This window comes from Lates calcarifer, linkage group LG11 (genome assembly GCF_001640805.2).
Source record: "Lates calcarifer isolate ASB-BC8 linkage group LG11, TLL_Latcal_v3, whole genome shotgun sequence".
NCBI lineage: Eukaryota > Metazoa > Chordata > Actinopteri > Centropomidae > Lates > Lates calcarifer.
In genome coordinates, this window is record NC_066843.1 from 376,000 (window position 1) to 402,808 (window position 26,809).

General features: G+C 40.4%; 1 protein-coding gene and 1 long non-coding RNA gene across 3 annotated transcripts; both read left to right on the forward strand.

Moving 5' to 3' along the window:
- The first annotated feature begins 663 nt into the window (after positions 1 to 663).
- LOC108891038 (MBT domain-containing protein 1) lies at positions 664 to 17,587 on the forward strand. Of its 2 annotated transcripts, none has more exons than XM_018688147.2 (18): positions 664 to 813; positions 3,194 to 3,491; positions 3,963 to 4,096; positions 4,209 to 4,320; positions 4,419 to 4,498; positions 4,698 to 4,815; positions 5,880 to 6,014; positions 6,152 to 6,240; positions 6,575 to 6,673; positions 7,183 to 7,318; positions 7,716 to 7,771; positions 8,386 to 8,490; positions 8,566 to 8,713; positions 8,792 to 8,874; positions 9,826 to 10,063; positions 10,205 to 10,276; positions 10,910 to 11,098; positions 12,094 to 17,587. In XM_018688147.2, exons 1-18 carry the CDS (start codon positions 793 to 795, stop codon positions 12,198 to 12,200), a joined length of 2,220 nt encoding a protein of 739 aa, XP_018543663.1. In that variant the 5' UTR covers positions 664 to 792; the 3' UTR covers positions 12,201 to 17,587. The 2 variants fall into 2 exon arrangements, with proteins under 2 accessions (XP_018543663.1, XP_018543664.1); XM_018688148.2 differs by lacking the exon at positions 12,094 to 17,587 and adding an exon at positions 8,963 to 8,996 and having other exon boundaries at positions 10,910 to 11,050.
- A 2,269-nt stretch (positions 17,588 to 19,856) lies between these two features.
- LOC127142977 (uncharacterized) lies at positions 19,857 to 20,970 on the forward strand. The gene is made up of 3 exons (XR_007814140.1): positions 19,857 to 20,045; positions 20,162 to 20,276; positions 20,424 to 20,970. It is a non-coding gene; the product is annotated as an uncharacterized LOC127142977 (long non-coding RNA).
- The last annotated feature ends 5,839 nt before the right edge of the window (positions 20,971 to 26,809 follow it).

A 26,809-nucleotide genomic window follows, 5' to 3' on the forward strand; every position in this document is an offset into this window, starting at 1 on the left:
AAATCTGACTTGGGCCACAATTAAAACATTTCACACACACAAAAGACAAAGTGGGACAGATACAGGGAACAAGAAACACATCGAAGAACACAAGAGTCAACACATAAATTAAGGTTCTATGACTGGAAACATGGACTGATCGTTTCCAAATGTACATCAGTGAAGTATTTTCTAAAACTAAGTTTCAGTTTATTATTTCTGCCTTATTTCATCTAAATTTAAGAACATAAAGCTGTTTGGACTCGGTGATAACAGGAAGTGTCTTTATAACAATGGGACCTACAACAACAATAAAATAAAGCAGTTAAAATTCACCACATCCGCTGTACGTCGGTGTATTTATTTAGTGTATTATTTAACACTTGAGAGATGAGACGGTCTACAAAATACTTCTTCATACTGTGAGTACATTTTGCTGGTAATACTGTTGTTACTTTTACTTAAGTACATACAGGACTTTTACTTGTAACAGTATTTTTTTTACATTGCTGTAACATCAATTTTATTATACATATTTAAATTGTCTATAAACTTCCACTGAAAACAAGAATCTCATTGATTATTATTGATGTTCAGTCTCTATCCAGCAGGTGTCGCTGAAGGACTCACCACCTTTTCTTAACTCAACACACGAAGTAGAACCATCAACCAATGAGAGCTCCGCGTTTCCCGTGCCGGCGCATGCGCACTGCAGCTACAATAATTTTGTTGATATGTCTGCCGCTGGGTTTTAATGATTATTTCTGCGGGTTTTAGGGCTTCACAGAAACTGTCCCCCCTCAGCCCGGCCTGATGGAAAACCCCAGAGACCTGGTGAGTTGTGCGGCTCGTTTGTCCGGCGGAAGCCCGCATTTGCTTCTTTGTTGTGGCTGTGATAGCGGGTCAGAGCGGCGGTACCGCTGCTTCAAAGCAACCGCTGATAGAAAATCAGGGCAAAACTCCATTGAGAAATATGCTATTTTTACTTTCTCCTGCTGTGCGAGAACATTGTGCACCGAAGTGAAAAGACATTTAAACTATTTATTTTTTAGTTTAATGCACCTTTTAATTCGGAATATACAGACTGCCCGAAGTAGCACTTAAATCAGTGAAAACTTAGAGATTTATAATTATTTCGCCTGTTGTTCATACAGTCTCCTTCCAAAACCCGATTGAAAAATCCCGCGATATTAGGTTTCCTCGTTTGTTGACAAAGACACATGTCTTACTGACCAGCTTTTTAAAATTTGTTCACCAAATCAGACGAGACAGCCTTTTAATGTAATCCGCCAAGCTGCATGTTTTTAAATGAAATGTCTCTTTTGTTTTCACCTCGCTGTTTCCCGCTACATTCACCACAGTGCACAGTGTAGAGCGGCGACTGACAAGGTGAACCTGTCAGAACAAATGTGGTTTCATTAACAGGCTGTGTTGCTAGGTGCATTTAAAATTAGCCGAATTAAATAGTAGCGTCAGCTGATTCATAAACACCCTGGACTTGTGTTATATGAACCACAGGTCGTTGTGTACAGTCGAAGAAACTTGGAATTGACTGGATTCTGGAGGTCATTTGGTGTCTGTCTCCTGTTGCGAACAGGAGTCTCACCGCACTGCAGTGATGCTGGCAGCAGGTCACATAAACTCTCTCACGTTAGGCACTGAATGCAACAGCTGTCAGTTTATTTAGAGTCATATACATTTAAATATGAGTGTGTGAATGAACCAGAGTTAGTTTGTTCAGCATGTTGGGATTAAGGTCCATTAGATTCTGATGAGTCAGGTTTATTCCTCATTATTTTATTCTAAAGGAGATTAATGGTCATTATCCAGAAAATCCCTAAAAATGACACCAAGTAAAAGAGATTAGAACCAGAATTATACAGTGAACAAAACCCCAGGATTATGTGTTATGTAAGGCATCATGGGAAACAGATATAAATGGGGGTGTGGCTGTACACCTGAGGAACTCCGTGTACCTGTCTGTGCAGAGACGACATGGCATCGACACCTGTTGGTTTAACAGCTCCTGACAGCATGTTTACACCTGACATTTTACCACAGGTGTGATCGCTCGATGATGGCTTCAACTTCCAATCATTTAAATGATCATTCCTCTGCAGAATAATTATGTTTGTTAATTGGTCAAAACTGTTCATCAGGTTTCCCCTCAAATGACTGATTTACTGTCTAATTAGATTAAGATAGAAATCACTTGAACATTATCAAAATTTGTCAGTGGGTGTTAGGTGCCAAGGTTGTCCCTTGTCCTTGATCCTGTTTGTGATGTTCGTGGGCAGGATCTCAAGGTGACAGGACAGTGCAGAGAGAGGTCCGGCAAAGGTCCAGGAGTCGAACCAGGGACTCGGTGCTCAGGGAACTATGGACAATGTCGTACACACTCTAACCATTCAGCTATTAGGTCACCCCTAGATGATATGGTTCAGCATGCACTGGGGTGGTTTGTAGCTGAGAATGAAGTGGCTGGGATAAGGGTCAGCGCCTCCAAGTCTGAGGCCATGGTTCTCAGCCAGAAAATGGCAGATTGTCCCCACCAGATGATGCCGCTCCAGGTGAAGGTGTTTAAGTATCTCAGGGTCTTGTTCAGGAGTGAGCAGAGGATGGAGCAGGAGATCGACAGGTGGATTGGCACAGTGTCTGAAGTAATGTGGACGTTGTACCAGACTGATGTGATGAAGAGGCAGCTAAGCCTGAAGGCAAAGCTCTCAATGTACCAGTCGATCTACGTTCCAAACAAGATCTGGGTAGTGACAGAACAAGTTAGAGACAGGGTGAGGAGCTCGGAGTAGAGTCGCTGCTTCTTTGTGTTGAAAGGAGCCAGTTGAGTGGATCTGGTCAGGATCCTCCTGGGGACCGTATTTGGAGGTTTTCTGGGCATGTCCAACTGGGAGGAGACCCTGGGGTATATCCAGAACTCTCTGGAGGGATTATATATCTCATCTGGTCTGGATCAGGATCCTCCAGGAGGAGCTGGTAAACATTGCTAGAGAGAGCGATGTCTAGAATACTCTGATTACCCTGAGTGGAAGAAAATGGACTGATGGAATGGATGGTCGATCAAAACTGTTCGTGATCAATTGTCTGTCGATTGACTAATTGTAATGTAGTGTGTAGATGATAAACGGCACCGATTTGAGTTATTATATGATACAGTGTTTAACCGGCACTGTACTGACTGTGTCTCCTCCGCCCTCAGGTGGAGCGTCCATCCAGCAGGAAGCGCCGGGACTCGTTCGGGATGTTGGACGGTCTGGAGGAGGACCGGAGCAGCTGCAGCACTGAGTCCAGTGGGGGGAGCGGAGCCTCCAGCCCCGAGGACAGCGAAGATGAAGAGCTAGGAGGAGGTGGAGGTGGAGGTGGAGGAGGAGGAGGAGGAGGAGGAGGAGGTGGTGGAGTGACTCAACTCACCCCTACCTCCTCCTCCTCCTCCTCCCTGACGCTCATCAAGACCAACGGACAGGTGTACACCTACCCTGACGGGAAGGCAGGCATGGGTCAGTACAACAGAATCACATTTTCAGACAGGGTTTATAACCGTAACTTCAGAGAGAAATCAGTGTAAAAGCTAGTTTAAATGTCCACTCTGTCTTTGTTTAAAGTGCTATAAAGACAAATTTACAACTTAAACTCAGCACACCAGAATATTCCAGGCTTTTGTTGAATGTCCAAAGACGACTGTCAAAACAAGAATTTTGAAAACGTCATCTTTCTAGAAACTGTGATGAACTGTTTTCTGACCAAATAATTATTTGTTAAAGTGAAAGCAATAATAAACAGATTAGTTAACTGCAGCCATACAGTGAGGACACAGTTTCCTACCTGCTGCCTACCTTCTCATTTCCAACATAACATAGTCCCAAGATGTTTAACAGACAAAACACAGGATCTATGTCAAGAAACTAAACAATAAAATCCAGAATCCAGAAGTTTGCAGTTTGTCTCAGTTTCCATGTGTTTTTCCTCAGCAACGTGTGAGATGTGCGGGATGGTTGGAGTCAGAGACGCTTTCTACAGTAAAACCAAACGTTTCTGCAGCGTCTCCTGCTCCAGGAGTTACTCCTCCAACTCCAAGAAGGCCAGCATCCTCGCCAGACTGCAGGTACAAACGCAAACACAGAGACATGTCTGCTGTTAAAATTAGAATGAACTCCCCATGGTTTTATGACTCTGCCAAACAGTGTAATGAAGATCTGAAAATTGTTGTTTTAAAGGGGAAACCTCCCACGAAGAAGGCCAAGGTTCTTCAGAAACCGCCTCTGATAACCAAACTGGCTGCCTACGCTCAGCATCAGGCCAACCAGCAGAGCGGAGTCAAAAAGAGCGGTGAGTCTGGATTCTAACAAACTTTATCAAAAATCGATTTAAAGGATCTGGATCTTATTTTCCCATGTTTTTATGTTTGTTGTGTGTTTGCTGTGTAGTTCCTGTGGAGATGTTTGACTGGGGTCGTTACCTCGGTGATGGAGATGTGACGGGAGCGCCAGTCAGCTGCTTCAAACATGTGAGTGAATTCAATAAGAACTTTATTATCCCTCCGAGTCGATGACGCACTCGTAAACATGATATCTCAGAAACACCTTGAAGGAATTTACCCAAATTTGGTGCAAACATTCACTTGGACTCAAAGATGAACTGAGCAGAATTTGTTGGCTCTTTTGTTGTTGTTTTTTTTTTAATGTTGTGTCCTTTGTATCGTTGAGGTCCCGATGGGGAAGTCATGGGGCGACATCAGCGAAGGCGTTCGAGTCGAAGTCCCAAACACTGACAGCGGTCTGCCAATGAAGGTTTACTGGATCGCTGGCATCATTAAACTGGCTGGTATACACACACACACAAATTGTTTAAACAGATGTTCTATCCAAAACCATATATATATATATATATATATGTATATCACTACCAGACTCCATTGACAGAAACGCAGAACAGAACAAACTCTGTTAGTTTGTTTGTTCCATGTTGGTATCACAGGAGGGCAGTATAACACCTCCTCAGATCACTGCTGTATTTGAGTGATTCTGACCTTTGACCTCCTTAGTACTGGTCCCAGTCCCGTTACATCTTCACCTCTTCCCTTTTATTGTTATGTTTTCAGGTTGTCTGTCACATTCTTCTGAACGTCTTAGAAACACTTCTGGGCAGTTTCTTGAGATTTGGCCAAACCGTTCACTTGGGCTCAAAGATGAACCGATCAGAATTTGGTGTTCAGAGGTCAAAGGTCGAGGTCACTGTGACCTAACAGAACACTATTTTTGACTGTAAGTCACATGTGAATTAACTGCGACTGGTCTGCTGATGGAGGTAAACAGCATAATTCTAGTCTCTGATTCAAACCTGAGTCGCATCATTAGCGATGTTTCGTCCTCAGACAGTGTGCAGGAAAATTACTGCCAAAAACTGTGGCACATTATCCTGGGAATCAGAAACCCTCCACCAGAATAATTAAACACCAGAAAATGACGTATTCTTATTGTTGAGGAATAATTGTCTAATTTCCTTCTTTTTCCACCTTCTCTTGAGAGTGAATGTTTATCATGATGTTTTATTATGTTACAGTAGAACTGGTCAAATTACTGAGCTGTTGTTAATTCATTCAGGACTTTTTATTTTATACAGAGCAGAAACAAATGTTAACATACAATGTTGCTTAAACAAGAGTTTTAACGCATGATAAATGGACACAGAGACACAGTGACAGTGTGATAGATCCACTGAGTAATTCTTCATGTTCAACAGGTCAGTTCATTCAGTAGATTTGTTTTCAGTTTGACACTGAATCATACGTCTTATATCAAACCCTGGGAAACAGACCAGAGACTAGAACGTGGATGAAATCAGGTCCAGTTCGAGCTGTGAGCAGGTGACCGTCTGTGTGTCTGCAGGTTTTAAAGCCCTGCTGAGGTACGAAGGCTTCGACAGTGACTCCACCAGAGATTTCTGGTTGAACCTTTGTGTGCCGGACATCCACCCGGTCGGCTGGTGCGCTGCTGGAGGAAAACCCCTGGTCCCCCCTCAGAGTAAGACACTGACTGTTTAAAAACCACCGTGATGAAGATCACGTTTACTGATTTACAGGAAGGAAAACATGACACGGCAAAAAGTAGGTAAAAGGTAAAACCCTACAGTAAATGAATAATAAAATGTTTGTTTTCAGCCCTTTTGCACAGATTCACCAACTGGAAAACTTTCCTGATTAAAAGACTGACGGGATCTAAAACACTGCCGCCAGACTTCTCCTCCAAGGTCAGACATAATCCAGACTTTAGTTACTAACCTGAACCTTTAACTTTGTTCATAACCTTAGTGGGTTTAGAGAAGAGCTACACGTTGTCCAGCTTTGTCAGAAATCAGAAGTGTTTATGCCGATTATCAGATTCAGAAAGTTGTAAAAGTGTTTTTCTGAAGCTGTTTGTCCACCTGACAAACGGCTCTGACATTTTTTAACCTTAAAATCTGAATACTCAGACGTCAGGAGAGAACGTTCCAACGTTCCTGTCACAGTTTTTTATTTATTTATGTATGTAGTTATTTTTTGAGGACACTTACTTGTCTTACTTGTCAACATCTCCTCCTTCAGGTGCAGGAGAGCATGCATTTTCCCTTCAAGAAGCAAATGAGGGTAGAGGTGGTGGATAAGACTCACCTGTGTCGGACTCGGGTCGCTCTCGTCGAACAGGTGAGACTCTGGTGAGGTCTGGGGGTCTTACAGCCAGGAGTTTAAAGGTGCTTTATGTACATTTTTGCTATCGCTATGTAGCCAGTGTTAGCATTAGCAGCTGTTTACTCACTAAGAGGTTCAGCCATCGTTGTGCTGGTAAGACAAGAGGTTAGAATACATCCTCTGGGTAGAGCTAGGTCTTCCTCCTCTCATGTCAAGAGTCGCTTGAGTGGTATTACAAGATGGGACGGGCCAGAGCTAGCTGGTTAGCATGCTAACTTCAGTTGAGGAAAAGAAGTTAGTTGATAGAAATAGAAGCTAAATAAGAGTTAACATTGGCGTTGCTGGGGACATCTCTTAGTGAGGAAAGGACTACAATTTGATGCTGAACTCGCAGCGTTTCTTCTAGACTCTGTAAACACCTGCTAATGCTAATGGTGGCTAAGTAGTGATAGCACCTAAGTAGTGATAGAAACCTACATATAGCACCTTTAAATGACATCATAATCTTCATGTTTGTGGTGCAGGTGATCGGTGGTCGTCTCCGTCTGGTGTACGAGGAGTGTGACGACGGGACGGACGACTTCTGGTGTCACATGTACAGTCCTCTGATCCACAGCATCGGCTGGTCTCGATCCATCGGGCACCGCTTCAAACGATCTGGTGAGTCAGCTGATCAGAGCTTCACCAGCTGTTCTCTGACTGATTGGCTGCTGAGCAGGAAGTGGACCAGACAGGAAACCAAAACTAAATGAGGCTAAAGACCTTTTTATTAAAGAGGAAGAGTTTAACCAGAAACCTCCAACTGTTAGTGTGTCTGTGTTACTGTGTGGTACTTTTACTTCAGTAAAGTATCTGATTACTTCTTCCACCACTGAAAGTCACACAGTAACACAGACACACTAACAGATGGAGGCAGTGGTTCTCAATGGAGTGTGGTAGTGATATAGAGAGATGTTTCTTTTTGAAACGATCTTACCCTTTGTAGTGTTTTTATTTTACAGTGTTTTACCATGATCTAAGTACTGACTCAGTGCTGGGTCCATCTGTTTGTTTCCAGATGTGTCGAAGAAGCTGGATGGTCAGGTGGACGCTCCCGGTCAGCTGTTCGCCAAGGTGAGAACCTGGGCAACACCTGGAACTCATTTGAACTTCATGTGATTTCTCACTCTTGACTTTTAGTTTTCTTTGGAAAGAGGGAAAAAGAGAGAGAGATAAATGACAACAAAGCTCTCTGTATGCCCACTATCGGGCTCGTGCGTAATCACTACCAGACTCCATTGACAAAAACAGGGATTTTACTGGGAGCTGCTGGAATACCACTGCCTCCATCTGTCAGTGTGTTTATGTTGTTATTTGACTTTCAGTGGTGGAAGAAGTAATCAGATACTTTACATAAAGATGGAAGCAGTGGTATTCCAGCAGCTCCCAGTAAAATCACTGTCTTTGTCAATGGAGTCTGGTACTGATATATAGTGATGTTTCTAGATCTTTTTCTCTTCATTAACTGATTAGAAATGCTAAATATTTGGACTTAAAGTGAAGTGTTTCTGTTATTGTTTCCAGAAACATCTCTAACTCTTAACCGCTATAAGTCACATGCTGATTAGCTGTAACTGTACTGTGGCAGAGGCATACAGCGGCGATGTAGTAATTCTGGTTGGTTGATGAGTCCATACCCTGCTGCAGGTGTGTGTGTTTACATGGAGGTGTCCTGTGTGTGTGTTCAGGTGAAGGAGGTGGATCAGAGCGGCGCCTGGTTCGAGGACGGGATGAAGCTGGAGGCCATCGACCCTCTGAACCTGTCCGCCATCTGTGTGGCCACGGTCAGGAAGGTGAGGACCACGTCCTTATTTATTCATTGTGTTAATGTTACAGCTGGAAAAACCCTTTAACTTCTCCTCCTGCAGGTCCTGGCTGACGGGTATCTGATGATTGGCATCGATGGGTCGGAAGCGGCCGACGGTTCAGACTGGTTCTGTTATCACTCCACCTCTCCCTCCATCTTCCCCGCCGGCTTCTGTGAGATCAACGACATCGAGCTGACCCCGCCCAGAGGTACAGCTGCTTCCTCTGGACACAGAAACACTGCTGTGAACCACCTGAAGTGACTCTTCTCTCTCTCCGGTCTCTCAGGTTACACCAACCTCCCCTTCAGGTGGTTTGAGTATCTGAAGGAAACCAAGTCTGTGGCTGCTCCGGTCAACCTCTTCAACAAGGTGGGAACAGACTCTCTGAAACTCTGCTGATAAAAGACAGGAATAATGATTTGGTAAAAAATATATATCCATGTTTTTTTTGTTGTAGCTTCTCCAGGTGGAGCTGCTTTTAACTACATCAGGTACAGTTTGATAGTTTCCAACCCAGGGATCAGGGCCCTCCAAAGGGTCAGTAGATAAATCTGAGGGGTCGTCATATGATTCATGGGAGAGGAGAGAAGAATCTATTCTCAGTTTCTTGAATTTCTTGTTTTTTTTTAATTGTGAAATTAAGGAAACTTTTTCCTCTTTGAACCTGTGATTTAACACTGATTTAAATCAATATGAAATAATCAATATAACTTCACCCTTTAGCCTCTATCGACTCACCGGCATGTCTGCATGTAATTTTAGTTTTTATTTACAAATCTGCAATAACAGCTCAGAAACATGGTTTAAATGTTGCAGGAATCTGTAAACTCTGCTTCATTAGTCTCAAAACATTGTGTGTCAGTCATTGAAAGACGATGAATGAGCGTAAACAACATGAGCTTTGCCTCTTTCAAAACTCAAAAAAAAAAACATATCACAACATCTCATTTTAGATGTTTTATGCTCTTATCTACTATTTTATTCAGATATTTTATTACTTTTATGAAGCTAAGACTTTGGCAAACCCATTTCAAACACCAAAACAAATCATTCACATGAGTAAAGGTGAGTTTTCACTGAAGATCAAAGTTCAGATTTTAAGCATTTGGGCCAAATTATTTTTGCACATTTCTCAAGGACAAACAGGAGCCTCGGGACTAAAGCTGAGACTGAGCTGGATGTTATGTTATATACATGTACCTGTAAAAGGGGAAATAAATAAACTGTAAAAATCAAGAAATCATGGGCAACATTCACCGCTGGAGCTATGTTTCAGTTCATTGTGTTGCTCTGAATGAAACCCTTCCTATCCTCCATCAGGACGTCCCCAACCACGGTTTCCGTCCCGGTATGAAGCTGGAGGCCGTGGACCTCATGGAGCCGCGGCTGGTGTGCGTCGCCACGGTGACCCGCATTGTCCACCGGTTGCTACGGATACACTTCGACGGCTGGGAGGACGAGTACGACCAGTGGGTGGACTGCGAGTCGCCCGACTTGTACCCGGTCGGGTGGTGTCAGCTGACTGGATACCAGCTGCAGCCTCCAGCTGTCAACGCAGGTAACACACAGGTGTCTCTGTGGATGTTACTCCATTTGTCTTTTGTTTTAAACCCTGAGCTCTGAGCAGCAGCTGTGGTGTAAAACTTTCTGTGTAGTGAAATGAAATTAGATAGAAAATAAAAATGTATGTTTGTTTCAGGAGCCAGAGATCTACAATCAGCAGCATCTAAACAGAGGAAGAAATCCCAACAGTACAAGGGACAAAAGAAAAGTGAGTCTTTTTAAGTTTTAACTGTAACTTCTAAAAAGATAAAGAATATGATCCAATATTCTGAGTTTAGATTAAAATGTCTTATACTACAACATATTTCAGAAATTAGAGATATCTCAGCTTTAGATAAATATCAGTTATATCTTAATTTATAGAGCCAAGATGAGTCCTCTCCTTTCTCTGGAGGATGTTTAGAGAAAACAGGATGTAGAGCTACAATGATTAGTCAATTAGTCAGTGGAAAGAAAATTCATTGCCAATTGTTTTGATAGTTGATCTTTCAAGTCATTGTTCAAGCTAAAATGTCAATAAAAATATGATGCTTTTATGTTTTCAATTGTGAGAATTTGCTGTTTTTATTCATATTAAATTATAATTAATGTGATATTTTTGGTTGGTAAGAAAAATCAAGACATTTGATTATGTCACTTTGTGCTCTAAGAAGGAGTGACATGAAATTTTGACTGTTTTCTTATGTTTTATAGACCAGTCAATTCAATCAATTAAAGGATGAAGTGAGAAAATAGTTGCAATAATAATGTAATGACTCAAAGTTCTGGAGTCGTCCTCACTAAATTAGATGCAGCAGCAGTAAAAAAAAATGGTTTCACTGAGTTTACCTCCATGTTTCAGAGAGAAAGTTGCCCATCGCTAAACGACCTGTCAGCCTCTCTGGCACCGTGGTAACAGGCGTACCCAGGAACCTATCAGGAGATGAGAACGAAACTCCGCCAGATTACCCATCACCCCCTACTCCAGCCTCAGCAGCCCAACCCCTCTCTGCAGACCCAGAGAGCAGCCCTAACACTGAGGGGGGAGCAGGTATTTACAGGCAGACACCTGTGTTTAAATTTCTATTCTTGTGAAGACCTTTACAAATACAGGACTAAATCTGATTCTAACCTGAACCTTAAAACCAGGTCTGTACCTTCAAACAGATGAGAAATAGAGGGACTGGCTTAAATGTTCTCTTAGTGCAGAAATGTCCTCACAAGAGATGTCCTTGCAATGTTGAAAGGCCTCGCAATGCAGAATTGTCTTCACAATGTAGAAAGCTCTCAACAGTGTAGAAAGGTCTTCACAATGTAGAAAAGAAAGGTCCTCATAATGTGGAGATGTCCTCATAATACCGAAGTCCTCACCATGCAGAAAGGTCCTCTTGATACATAAAGGTCCCATATTGCATAGATAAAATTCACACTGCAGTTTGTCAAAACTTTGAAAAACAGATGCTTTAACATTTGATTAAAATGTAGACTTTAGCATGTTAGCATGCTAATGTTAGTATTATATTCCTGGATAAAACAACAGGGTGAAGGTCATAAACTTGATGATTTACAAACTACTACTATTTTTAAAAAAGCCTTCACATTACTGTGAAGTAAAGATAATTTTATGTATTGGATGATTTTCTTAATTCATAATTTTCTGACCTTTTTGAGAGTGTTTTAATTCCACATAGAATGTAGTTCAGGACCCCTTTCACAGTCACACCAGTTAAAAAAAAAAACAGAACACCAAAACTAAGGCAGGAATTAGAACAGGAATTTATTGACATTTCTGTCACGTTTTTGTCAGTATGTCCCAGCTGTACAAAACACTATAACTGTAGAAATGTTAAAACTAATGTGACTTTCTGAGGCAAGCAAGAAAAATAATTCAAATTAAGACTTTTTAATGTATTTTAAGGCCTTTTTTGTTGGAAACTGAACAAGTTTTGAACAGTTTGGATTTTAACATTTGATTGACTTATTAAAATACTCAGTGTCCATATTATGGCAGAGAGAGGACTCCTACTGTTATCTTTGTTTCTGCAGGTTCACGGATTAAAGAGAACGCTGAAGGAACAGAGTTGTGTTCTGAAAGGACTGAAACAGAAACCAATGGATCCTCTGGAGATTTCTTCACCAACCAGGATCAGTAGTAGGACTCATCCATCCTCTCCTCTCTCTGCCTTTTAACTCTCTATTCGTCCATCCATCTGTCCATTCATCCTTCTCTTTTCTAGAATTATAAATCTCAAGCCTCATGAAATCATCTACTGTGATTAAATCTTTTACATTCTTTTTGGACACTGGTTTTTTTGCCAGTCCTGTCGAGCGTTCTCCATCCGTCCATCTATAGTGTTTACTCTTCAGTGTTTCCCTTTTTCTGTTAGAGCCTGGACAGACCAAAATTCATCCACTCACTCAAAAAATTCAGTTTGTGTTGGAATCTTGGTGAAGTCGTCAGAGGCGTAGCTACCATTTTAGGACAATGACGCCTTGTCCTGGGTGGGAATTTGGAGTTTACATTCTACGTTTTAGAACATGGAATCAGTTACAAACAGCTGGTTCTACAGTTTAAAGAACTTTTGTATAATAATTTTTTTCACCGCCAAGATCTGTGTCATTTGTACGTTTGTGTCGTGTGTTCAAGGGTCAAAACACTTGACGTATTAGTAATGATACTGGATGCTGTGTAATGTCATGTTGAGATTAACAGTCATTTAAAAATTGTGTGTGTGTGTGTGTGTTAATGTGCGTGTGCATGCTGTGGTTTCGATTCTGGATTGATCTGATTCAGCTGTCAAGACGTCGTGAAACTAGAAACCAGCCAACAAGGGCTTGTGGCAGTTACTGTTTCTGTTTTTGGAATCACTGCTGAAAGTGTGCAGCGTTATGGAATAATGTTCATCAGGCCACTACTACAATCTAATTTAAATTAGATAATCAATTTGATATAGTATATTCTCAGTGTGTACTCAGCTTCAGTGTGGCTGAAAGTTTAAAACCAGCTAAATGTTAGTGAAATTAGGCTTTAGGTGCTTCATCAAAATTCTTGTCAATGTAAACATAGTCTCCGTTAGAAAAAAATGAATACTTTGTTTTTTTCCAAAAGACATCACTTCAATTATAGTCACATGTCTACAGTAAATGCAATAAATCAATGTCCAAACAGTTTCAATAATAAATATATGTAGGTCTGAGTCATTTTTAGCACTGGTGCCAATTTAGTACTTAGTTTCAGGACACATAATTATTCCAAAATGTCTTTTTTCTGCATTTACCAAAAAGTCAAACTTTTCAAATATATCATAGTTTAATGTGGTCCTCACACAAACTGTAAAATATGAAATAAAATATTATATAAATTGTTATTTAAGTCAGTAATTATCCTTTGAAAGTTTTATTAAACAAGCCTCAGACTTAGCATATGGTGCTAAGTTTCAGTACTTGAATAGAGTTTGGTATTGAACTGAGTACTGAAGACAGTGTAGCACCAAAAGTTAGCTTTGAATGTATGATAATCATAATGTTGCTGACTTAGTCTTAATCAGATTGTTTCTGATTTAAATCATCATTTTGATGGTAAAACTCATCCATGTGTCCTCACGACTTACCTAGTTGATGAACTGTTGTTGCTGGTGAGCTAACTGCTAAAACGCAAACTAGCAGGAAAACGTTAGAATTATTCAGTCTGAGCTTTTCTCTGTCTTCTCTTTAGTGGACTATTGATTCTAGTATTGTGTTCCTCATTTTTTATTAATTAGGGTTACTAAAAGAGGGAAAAACAAAAACTCTTCAAGCTAGTTTTCAAGCTAACTGTTAAATAAAACTGGATTATAGCAACACAGCTAACAAGTCACATTAGCTTGCCGCAGGTTCAGCATTCACCAAAACTGAACATAACACAAAAGATTCAAAAGAATTGACTTTGCCTGTGATAAAATCCAGTTGTGTTAAATCCAGTAAAATTAACTCATACACCATAACATTAAGATAAACGCAACTGAAAAACCCCACAAAAACTGATGTTGAAACTCAGACTTGTACTTAACTTTTTTTAATGTTCAAATCAGTCCCAAATCAGTTGATAGTGAAAGAATGTATGTTTTTTTTTAAATTATTGCAGCAGTGTGTAGATAGAAAAGGTTTAAGTTAAAATCCCTGTGTCACTTAAAAGAATATTATCTGTGTTTTGTTTTTATACTGGGCAGCTTGTTGGTTGAATGTATTGAACTGTATGAATGAGAAGCAGGGTCAAATTTCCCTTGATACACAGCAAAATACTTCTTACAAGTTAATTGTAGTTCACAAGCTGAAAGAATTTTATGTACTTGTTCATTTCTAAAGTATCGATACCTCTCAAAAAATGGTTAAGGATTAAAAGAATCTTTAGGATGTAAAAGTTGGTAAACTAAATTATATAATAGAGATTATTTCAAAGATGCAGACTGTAGAAGTATATTTGATTAAAAGAAAATTGTAATAATACAGATTATCACATTCCAAAAAATAAAAAAAGTGATGCAAACATATAGCACAAAAATAATTTAACAAAAAAGATGTGTAACAAAGTAATAAAGTTTATTTGATTAACTGTTTTTATTCAAAGCTTATTGAGCTGCAGGATCTCAAAGAAAAGAGAATAAATAAGTGTTTCAAATTGAACGCTACAATGATGTTATACAGACAAATATTTAGATTTATTTAATTATCATCTATGAAAGAGCACTGCATTCACCTAAAGATGTTTTTTGTAATTATAATTATGTTAACGAGCTTAACTTAGCATGTTAACATGAATTTTAAAAATATTGGGTGTTTACATGCTCACATAACATTTCAGCCTGCAAATAACAATTATTTTCATTATAGATTAATCTGCAAAAGACATAAACAAAGTGAAAATATTCATTCTAAGCTTCATTTTTATTTGTGTCAATATGGCTGATAAGAAAAAATCTTTCTTGAGCCACAAAGTAAACATGACAGACCCAAATTATTTTCTATTTGTTGGTGCTCAGTATGATGACATGTTGATTTTAACTTTTTCTCTCTGTGATGTTCAGTGTTAGTTTTGTCTCTGCTTGTATAAATCTGAATATGTCAAGAGTGTGTAGAAACAATAAGATGGCAGTAATGTAATTTATAAATGCTGTGAGTGATTTTTTTATAACAAATTTGAATGTGAATATTACATAGTTTTTGTGCATTGAATACAAATCACAGCCCTATCCTGACTTGTTGTCAGTAGTCTGATGAACAACAATCAAAACCTAAAAGGTCTAAATAGGGCCTTGAAAGTCCCCTTAATTTTAGATAATTCCTTTGGTAGTTAACATAGAGCAACTACAGTGTAAGTGACAATCTAATCCACTTAGTAGTGTTGAACTATTATCAAAACTATGACAAAAATATTTGACAACCTTTTTTGCCCGCAAAAAATAGTAAGGCTAGAGTGAAATAGAAATTTAAATGAAAGCAAAATGTATACAACTTTTTGTTTCTTAACAGTTTTTGGACACCTCCTGTATCCATGAAATCACATATTGTACAGTAGTAACAGTAGCCATTTTAAAAAAAGAAAAAACTAACTGAAAATGAAATATCTTTTAGTTTTTGTTGATTGAAACTAACAATAAATGACTACAATGTGATGTGTAAAAATACTTAAATCAAAATCGAAGTCCCAAAATCTTGAACACTCTTGCACAGTAAACTAGTGGCTGTTTTTTAAATTCCCCACTTGTTAGTCGCACTACTGTGTGTATGTTGTCTGTTTGTGTTTGTTGCCTTTTTGTATGTAAATCTCCGATAACGTCAGATTGTCTTATTTGTATTATGGTGCTATCTATAGACGATATATACACATTTGATAATGTTTCTATGGAATGATACTGACAAAATTGTCTTGTGAAGTTGTTCTTGTACTTTGGATGCAGCTGATTGCAAAAGATTTTTGTATAAGGAGAAAATGATTGATGATTTGTGTGTTTAAAGTGAAAGTTGCTGAATTTAAAGGAGAAATTTTTGCTGTGACCTGAGTACATGATTTGAATCCTTTAATTCAGCAGTTTTCTCTGTCAGCTTGTGATGTTTTGTGTGTATGTCGGCAGCTGGAAGGAGGATTTTATGGGTTTTATAGGATTCTTGTAGGGTTATCAAGTGACTTACTAAATGGCAGTGTTTTCTTAAAACTGTGGTTTGGGACCCAGGGACAAAAAAGTGTTTTAATGAATCTAGAAGCCAAGACTGTCAAGTGGTTGCTTTTGAGTTTTTTTGTGCTATAACATCTGTTATCTCCAGACAATGATATAGTTAGATCGCAGATACAAAGTTTGGTCAAGTTCGGAACTTTTGAGGTATTTAAATCAGGCATCTGAGAATGGCTATAAAATTTTGCCCCAGAACCAGGACTGAAACCAAGATTGGATCAGGTACAAAATTGGAATGGGTACAAACTTCCAAGACAAGATTGGGCACAAGATTTTTAAGGTAATGAAGTTAGGGTCATGGGATTATTATCTTGAGATTAGAGGTCTTGGGTTGGGCTGTAATTGTTCGATCAAACCTAAAATTGGACTCATGGAAAACATAACCATTCCTCATGTACAGAAATTTATTAAGACCTGATAAGATTCAGATAATGTAAGAATGTATGTGTAATGCAATGCAGAGTTTTCCAGAATTTACCAATGTCAATGTTTTTGTTGGACCAGAGACCTGCGGCAATAGATCAGGACAGTACCACACGTGGTTTACCTGATTTGACTAAATGTAATTCAGACCCTGGTCTACATGGGGTCCTGAATTGTTCCCTGATACTAGGAACCAAAAGGACCTCAGAACCTTCAAGTGATGAGCTGTAAAAACATGATTTGTCATTTTAGGAAAACCAAATAGTTAAGTCATAATCACAGAAAACCTTATGTTGAAATAACAAGGTAACTAACTGAAAAAAACTATTAGCAACCATGGCCGCTTGTAACTTCTGATTACAACTCGGGCTGCTTTTATGAACACTTTCCCTGTGGTAATGAAACAATGTCAAAATAGGCAAAAAAGCTTTGTCTTTTGTTTTCTTGCTATCTGTAGAATTTTCAGTACTTTAGTTAACCTTTAAGACAGAGCCAACAGAAAACAAAAAGCAGAAAAGAGATTTTTCATCCAAGATTTTTTTACATTGTGTCAATGGTAAAAAAAAAAAAGTGAGATCTTAATAATCCGTTTGTGTCCCACACTGATGAGATTTATGAAAAGCTGTCAATACTGTTAATGTTCATGTTGTCCACATGTTCATGCTGTGAACATGATGTGTACTGAGCTCTTATCAAAAACAAATGTTTTAAAAATATGTATAGATATAGTTCTATATACTGTACATGTATGAGAGAAAATGTAGTTATGTACTGATGTTAACTTTCATGAAGCTTTTTTTTATACATCGTGCAATTTTTGGCAGCATGATTGTGAAGAAATTATTACATTTAAGTGTAAAATAAATGATCCACTTTACATTTTTATGCAATAAAAAGAAATTGAAAAATTTTGATTTTTTTAAAAGTTGTTTTATTTTTGTAGTTATCTCTTGCCACCTTAACCTGGTGGTGTACGTCCTGGTGTGTTTTCAGGGGCAATAAAGTCCTGCAATGATGATGTGTTTCTGTGGTCCAGTTCTGAAGTTAATTATTCTTTCACTGTGTTTTGGATTATTCCAGAAAATAAACTGTGACCAACTAAAGTTTCTGATCTTTCCAGGTTTAGTTGATCAGATAATCCTCACAGATGAACACCACTGTTCTGATGTTTGAAGTAAGAAGCTAATGTTAGGCTATAAACCAACTACACCACGGTCACATGACGTCAACGTCTCCACCACTAAGCTTCCAACTGGTCATTTCATTTAGCTCTGAGTTCTTCTACAAAAGCCTTTCTTCTTAGAAAGTTAGTGAGAGTTTGAAAGAGCGTGAGTAGAAACACAACGAGGCTGTAAAGGTGGACTGGTGAGTAGATGGGTTTTCATGTTAACGTCCCCGACAACCTCTGTAGTCTCATTTAGACACTCGTTAGCAACCGCCTTTTTTAAGACACGTAAAAGCTTCAAACATCAGGAGTGGGGGATTTACTGACCCATTTTATGTCGGAGAATAAAACCTGAAAATGTCTTGAGCTTGTGTTAAAACCACGGACCTTATTTCAGACATTTAACCAGAAACACACTGACTCTGGGACGAGGGAACAGGAAGAGCTAACATGCTAACATGCTAACTGACTTCTGGGTTTTAGGCTCATTCCTGCAGCTCTCTATGGTCCGTGGTTGGGTATCCCATGGCAAACTGGTGCCAGGGGAGGGTCCAGACTAAGGGTGATTCACAAACTCCATTGATGCAGTGTTGGAGCTGGAGTACCTGGTCCGGAACAGGGAAACAGGGGCCTGAAAATGTTTGATAACAGCGGGAACAGTGAAAACTGGTAAGTGTTTTGTCTTGATAAACTGACACCTTTGACACCAGCATTATCAAAAGCGAGCTGCAAGTAATAAAAGTGTAACTTGGATTCCTCTGCTACTCCATCCAGGCCTGTAAAAAGAAAGACGTGTCAGTTATCAGCAGACAGTCTGCATGTGGTTCTGGATCTGAGCCTGATCTGTTTCCCTTCTGGACGTTTGGACTCCAGCCAGGAGGGCTGAGGTCAACAGGGTCACCTGATGTTTGGGATGGATTTATAGCCAGATGTCTGATATTACATTACTGATATTCAGCCAGAAACATAGATTTACTCCTCTGCCTTCTAAAAACAGCTGCTACTACAGTATGTATTAGACATCTGAGACACTGTACTCCAGATTTCTATCAGTGAGGTAAAAGAGACTGACTCTATACTGGAGTTCACTCTTGCCCTTGTTAATATATCTGCTGCCCCAAATACTTATGAAAGCATTGAGGATGTATTCATCCACTGCTGAAAATAGTCCCTAACAAATGCATTTCCTCCTTTTTTATTGATGCTTTTTTAAGGAAAGAATTGGGTTCAGCTTTTGGGATATTAAGTTAAGTTAAACTCCTTAATTTAATGTCTTGACAGGTCTTGAACATTTTTTGTTGTGTAAAATTGGATCAATCGAAGACTGGTTTGGTAATAATTTAAAGACTTTATCCAAGACTGTATTTTGGTACAAAACTGGGGTCGGTGAACGCACCACTGTGTCAGAACAAAATCTGAAGGTGATACTCTTTTATTTGTGACTATTTTCTGACAAACTGAACATGAGCCACATGTAATCTGTAATAGCCAAGCTAATGAGCACGCTCCTGTAACACACTGCACAGATCACATAAACTATCACACAGAAGTTAAACTGACTTAGGAATTTAAAATACCCCAATGAAAACTGTTGAGAATCACCAACAGTGTCATATCAGTGACACTGGGCTTTTTCTGAGCTTTTGAAAAGTTTTACAAAGATTAAAACATAACAATATAAAATTCAAAGGGTAATATTTGACTTTGTTTGAAGCTGGAGGTGTCTGGTCAACAATTTTACAGGTGTCTCTTTTACAATGGTGGCCTGTGGGGAAAATGCTTTTTCGGCCGCGGCTGGCCACTGGAGAAATGGCTGCGGGGCTGAGCGGCGGCACCGTCTCAGGCTCCGATGATACATCCATGATCCCGGCCTGATCCTCCCTGTGATGTATTATCAGGCCAATCAGAGGCGGTTGCTAGGCGGCACAGAGTCATCTAGCCAATTGGCGTTTTCTCCGTTGGCTTATGTGAGCTGTCATTGGCTACATTGTGTGTCGTCATTGGTCATGACCTTTCAGGGAGGAGCTCAGAGAGGCAGAGAAACGAAGCCGGAAAACAGATTAAAACCAGGTTTGAACGTATCTTCTGTTTGTCAGTACCGTGAGAAAACTGAATCACTGAGGAAGTCTGGATGTTAAAACAAACTGCGGAGCTGCTGTTTTCGACTGCGGCTGGACGCTGAACACACCCGCACCGCGAAGGTAAAGCTAAGGAGCGAACTATAGCTAGCGGCTAGCGTTAGCGTTTGCGTTAGCAGCGAGCGTTAACGTTAGTCTTCTCTTCTAAAGACAAGTGTTGGTCTTATTTCCATTTTCAGTCCCCGATAAGTCGGCATCCCCGGCGTTGTCCATAACCTCAGAGACATTGTGCACGATCACAGAGAGTCTTTGAACAATAAGGAAGTTCTTTGAGACCAGGACAGAGGCCTCCAGGTAATTCACAAACAGTTTTACATCAACTGTCCAACACAGAGCACTGACATTAAAGTGTTTCTGTTCAGTATTCAGTATATCAGAAAAGTGTAATCATAAAAGTAAATGATGATTTTCCTTTGCATGTTTCTCTTTGATTTCCTCCAGGTGTCACCACTTCGTCCACGACGTCGTCCACCATCGCAGAGACATGGTCCACGATCAGAGAGACATTGTTGAGGATGAGGGAGACATCGTCCACGATCAGAGACATTGTCCACGATCGCAGAGACCTTGTCAAAGACGAGAGAGGCGTTGTCCATGATCAGAGACATTGTCCCATGCTTCGCAGAGCTCTGCGCAAGAATCGGTAGAGACACTGTGGTTCCTCGATTCGACGGCATGACCGCGATCAGGAGACATTGTTAATGATCAGAGAGACACCGTCTATGATCTCAGAGACATCGTCCACGATCACAAAGACATCGTCAATGATCACAGAGACTTTGTCCATAATCTCAGAGACATTGTCCGTGATCACAGAGACGTAGTCCGCGATCACAGAGAGACATCGTCCAAAACTTGGTATGTAATTAATTTAGTACCGAATATAATAAGAACTGGTTAATGGTGTCTATTAAATCTGAGAAAGTACTAACTGTAATCGCTCAGAGCTCAAGGTGACGTTTTCAGATGTCTCGCTTTGCTTAATTAACAGTATTTACTATTTATCATATGACAAAGAAAACTTAAATTCTCGCCTCTCAAGCCTCTGTCTTGAAGCAAATATTTAGCATTCTAGGTTTTAAAAAAATCTGCGTCAGAATAGTTGTCAATGTTTTTGTCTGTGGACAGAGTGACTGTAGCTCTCCTCACCTTCTCACCAACCTATATCAAACACATCAGAACCAACAAACGCTAAACGTTCTGTCTTGGATTGTTATTGTTCAGGATCAGTCAAAATGGGATTGAAAAATATCTTAACTTCAGTTTGATTGGACATGATGAGAAATTCTTAATCATGTGTATGTGCGAGACACACTAGACTACACCGTACTGTTTTCATGGTTAAACTGTTGGTGAGGAATAGGTAGTAGTGTATTGATCATTTTCCTTTGCATGTTTCTCTTTGGTTTCCTCCAGGTGTCACCACTTCATCCACGACATCGTCCTCAAAGACTGAGACGTTGTGATCGCATTGTCCATGATCGCAGAGACCTTGTCAAAGATGAGAGAGACGTTGTCCATGATCGGAGACATTGTCCATGACTCGTGGTGACTCGGTCCCCGATAAGTCGGCATCCCCGGCGTTCATTGAGGCATTGTCGATGATCACAGAGACACCGTCTAGGATCTCAGAGACATCGTCCACGATCACTAAGACATTGCCCACGATCGCAGAGAGTCTTTGAACAATGAGGAAGTTCTTTGAGACCAGGACAGAGGCCTCCAGGTAATTCACAAACAGTTTTACATCAACTGTCCAACACAGAGCACTGACATTAAAGTGTTTCTGTTCAGTATTCAGTATATCAGTAAAGTGTAATCATAAAAGTAAATGATGATTTTCCTTTGCATGTTTCTCTTTGATTTCCTCCAGGTGTCACCACTTCGTCCACGACATCGTCCACGACATCGTCCACCATCGCAGAGACATGGTCCACGATCAGAGAGACATTGTTGAGGATGAGGGAGACATCGTCCACGATCAGAGACATTGTCCACGATCGCAGAGACCTTGTCAAAGACGAGAGAGGCGTTGTCCATGATCAGAGACATTGTCCCATGCTTCGCAGAGCTCTGCGCAAGAATCGGTAGAGACACTGTGGTTCCTCGATTCGACGGCATGACCGCGATCAGGAGACATTGTTAATGATCAGAGAGACACCGTCTATGATCTCAGAGACATCGTCCACGATCACAAAGACATCGTCAATGATCACAGAGACTTTGTCCATAATCTCAGAGACATTGTCCGTGATCACAGAGACGTAGTCCGCGATCACAGAGAGACATCGTCCAAAACTTGGTATGTAATTAATTTAGTACCGAATATAATAAGAACTGGTTAATGGTGTCTATTAAATCTGAGAAAGTACTAACTGTAATCGCTCAGAGCTCAAGGTGACGTTATCAGATGTCTCGCTTTGCTTAATTAACAGTATTTACTATTTATCATATGACAAAGAAAACTTAAATTCTCGCCTCTCAAGCCTCTGTCTTGAAGCAAATATTTAGCATTCTAGGTTTTAAAAAAATCTGCGTCAGAATAGTTGTCAATGTTTTTGTCTGTGGACAGAGTGACTGTAGCTCTCCTCACCTTCTCACCAACCTATATCAAACACATCAGAACCAACAAACGCTAAACGTTCTGTCTTGGATTGTTATTGTTCAGGATCAGTCAAAATGGGATTGAAAAATATCTTAACTTCAGTTTGATTGGACATGATGAGAAATTCTTAATCATGTGTATGTGCGAGACACACTAGACTACACCGTACTGTTTTCATGGTTAAACTGTTGGTGAGGAATAGGTAGTAGTGTATTGATCATTTTCCTTTGCATGTTTCTCTTTGGTTTCCTCCAGGTGTCACCACTTCATCCACGACATCGTCCTCAAAGACTGAGACGTTGTGATCGCATTGTCCATGATCGCAGAGACCTTGTCAAAGATGAGAGAGACGTTGTCCATGATCGGAGACATTGTCCATGACTCGTGGTGACTCGGTCCCCGATAAGTCGGCATCCCCGGCGTTCATTGAGGCATTGTCGATGATCACAGAGACACCGTCTAGGATCTCAGAGACATCGTCCACGATCACTAAGACATTGCCCACGATCGCAGAGAGTCTTTGAACAATGAGGAAGTTCTTTGAGACCAGGACAGAGGCCTCCAGGTAATTCACAAACAGTTTTACATCAACTGTCCAACACAGAGCACTGACATTAAAGTGTTTCTGTTCAGTATTCAGTATATCAGAAAAGTGTAATCATAAAAGTAAATGATGATTTTCCTTTGCATGTTTCTCTTTGATTTCCTCCAGGTGTCACCACTTCGTCCACGACATCGTCCACGACATCGTCCACGACATCGTCCACCATCGCAGAGACATGGTCCACGATCAGAGAGACATTGTTGAGGATGAGGGAGACATCGTCCACGATCAGAGACATTGTCCACGATCGCAGAGACCTTGTCAAAGACGAGAGAGGCGTTGTCCATGATCAGAGACATTGTCCCATGCTTCGCAGAGCTCTGCGCAAGAATCGGTAGAGACACTGTGGTTCCTCGATTCGACGGCATGACCGCGATCAGGAGACATTGTTAATGATCAGAGAGACACCGTCTATGATCTCAGAGACATCGTCCACGATCACAAAGACATCGTCAATGATCACAGAGACTTTGTCCATAATCTCAGAGACATTGTCCGTGATCACAGAGACGTAGTCCGCGATCACAGAGAGACATCGTCCAAAACTTGGTATGTAATTAATTTAGTACCGAATATAATAAGAACTGGTTAATGGTGTCTATTAAATCTGAGAAAGTACTAACTGTAATCGCTCAGAGCTCAAGGTGACGTTATCAGATGTCTCGCTTTGCTTAATTAACAGTATTTACTATTTATCATATGACAAAGAAAACTTAAATTCTCGCCTCTCAAGCCTCTGTCTTGAAGCAAATATTTAGCATTCTAGGTTTTAAAAAAATCTGCGTCAGAATAGTTGTCAATGTTTTTGTCTGTGGACAGAGTGACTGTAGCTCTCCTCACCTTCTCACCAACCTATATCAAACACATCAGAACCAACAAACGCTAAACGTTCTGTCTTGGATTGTTATTGTTCAGGATCAGTCAAAATGGGATTGAAAAATATCTTAACTTCAGTTTGATTGGACATGATGAGAAATTCTTAATCATGTGTATGTGCGAGACACACTAGACTACACCGTACTGTTTTCATGGTTAAACTGTTGGTGAGGAATAGGTAGTAGTGTATTGATCATTTTCCTTTGCATGTTTCTCTTTGGTTTCCTCCAGGTGTCACCACTTCATCCACGACATCGTCCTCAAAGACTGAGACGTTGTGATCGCATTGTCCATGATCGCAGAGACCTTGTCAAAGATGAGAGAGACGTTGTCCATGATCGGAGACATTGTCCATGACTCGTGGTGACTCGGTCCCCGATAAGTCGGCATCCCCGGCGTTCATTGAGGCATTGTCGATGATCACAGAGACACCGTCTAGGATCTCAGAGACATCGTCCACGATCACTAAGACATTGCCCACGATCGCAGAGAGTCTTTGAACAATGAGGAAGTTCTTTGAGACCAGGACAGAGGCCTCCAGGTAATTCACAAACAGTTTTACATCAACTGTCCAACACAGAGCACTGACATTAAAGTGTTTCTGTTCAGTATTCAGTATATCAGTAAAGTGTAATCATAAAAGTAAATGATGATTTTCCTTTGCATGTTTCTCTTTGATTTCCTCCAGGTGTCACCACTTCGTCCACGACATCGTCCACCATCGCAGAGACATGGTCCACGATCAGAGAGACATTGTTGAGGATGAGGGAGACATCGTCCACGATCAGAGACATTGTCCACGATCGCAGAGACCTTGTCAAAGACGAGAGAGGCGTTGTCCATGATCAGAGACATTGTCCCATGCTTCGCAGAGCTCTGCGCAAGAATCGGTAGAGACACTGTGGTTCCTCGATTCGACGGCATGACCGCGATCAGGAGACATTGTTAATGATCAGAGAGACACCGTCTATGATCTCAGAGACATCGTCCACGATCACAAAGACATCGTCAATGATCACAGAGACTTTGTCCATAATCTCAGAGACATTGTCCGTGATCACAGAGACGTAGTCCGCGATCACAGAGAGACATCGTCCAAAACTTGGTATGTAATTAATTTAGTACCGAATATAATAAGAACTGGTTAATGGTGTCTATTAAATCTGAGAAAGTACTAACTGTAATCGCTCAGAGCTCAAGGTGACGTTATCAGATGTCTCGCTTTGCTTAATTAACAGTATTTACTATTTATCATATGACAAAGAAAACTTAAATTCTCGCCTCTCAAGCCTCTGTCTTGAAGCAAATATTTAGCATTCTAGGTTTTAAAAAAATCTGCGTCAGAATAGTTGTCAATGTTTTTGTCTGTGGACAGAGTGACTGTAGCTCTCCTCACCTTCTCACCAACCTATATCAAACACATCAGAACCAACAAACGCTAAACGTTCTGTCTTGGATTGTTATTGTTCAGGATCAGTCAAAATGGGATTGAAAAATATCTTAACTTCAGTTTGATTGGACATGATGAGAAATTCTTAATCATGTGTATGTGCGAGACACACTAGACTACACCGTACTGTTTTCATGGTTAAACTGTTGGTGAGGAATAGGTAGTAGTGTATTGATCATTTTCCTTTGCATGTTTCGCTTTGGTTTCCTCCAGGTGTCACCACTTCATCCACGACATCGTCCTCAAAGACTGAGACGTTGTGATCGCATTGTCCATGATCGCAGAGACCTTGTCAAAGATGAGAGAGACGTTGTCCATGATCGGAGACATTGTCCATGACTCGTGGTGACTCGGTCCCCGATAAGTCGGCATCCCCGGCGTTCATTGAGGCATTGTCGATGATCACAGAGACACCGTCTAGGATCTCAGAGACATCGTCCACGATCACTAAGACATTGCCCACGATCGCAGAGAGTCTTTGAACAATGAGGAAGTTCTTTGAGACCAGGACAGAGGCCTCCAGGTAATTCACAAACAGTTTTACATCAACTGTCCAACACAGAGCACTGACATTAAAGTGTTTCTGTTCAGTATTCAGTATATCAGAAAAGTGTAATCATAAAAGTAAATGATGATTTTCCTTTGCATGTTTCTCTTTGATTTCCTCCAGGTGTCACCACTTCGTCCACGACATCGTCCACCATCGCAGAGACATGGTCCACGATCAGAGAGACATTGTTGAGGATGAGGGAGACATCGTCCACGATCAGAGACATTGTCCACGATCGCAGAGACCTTGTCAAAGACGAGAGAGGCGTTGTCCATGATCAGAGACATTGTCCCATGCTTCGCAGAGCTCTGCGCAAGAATCGGTAGAGACACTGTGGTTCCTCGATTCGACGGCATGACCGCGATCAGGAGACATTGTTAATGATCAGAGAGACACCGTCTATGATCTCAGAGACATCGTCCACGATCACAAAGACATCGTCAATGATCACAGAGACTTTGTCCATAATCTCAGAGACATTGTCCGTGATCACAGAGACGTAGTCCGCGATCACAGAGAGACATCGTCCAAAACTTGGTATGTAATTAATTTAGTACCGAATATAATAAGAACTGGTTAATGGTGTCTATTAAATCTGAGAAAGTACTAACTGTAATCGCTCAGAGCTCAAGGTGACGTTTTCAGATGTCTCGCTTTGCTTAATTAACAGTATTTACTATTTATCATATGACAAAGAAAACTTAAATTCTCGCCTCTCAAGCCTCTGTCTTGAAGCAAATAT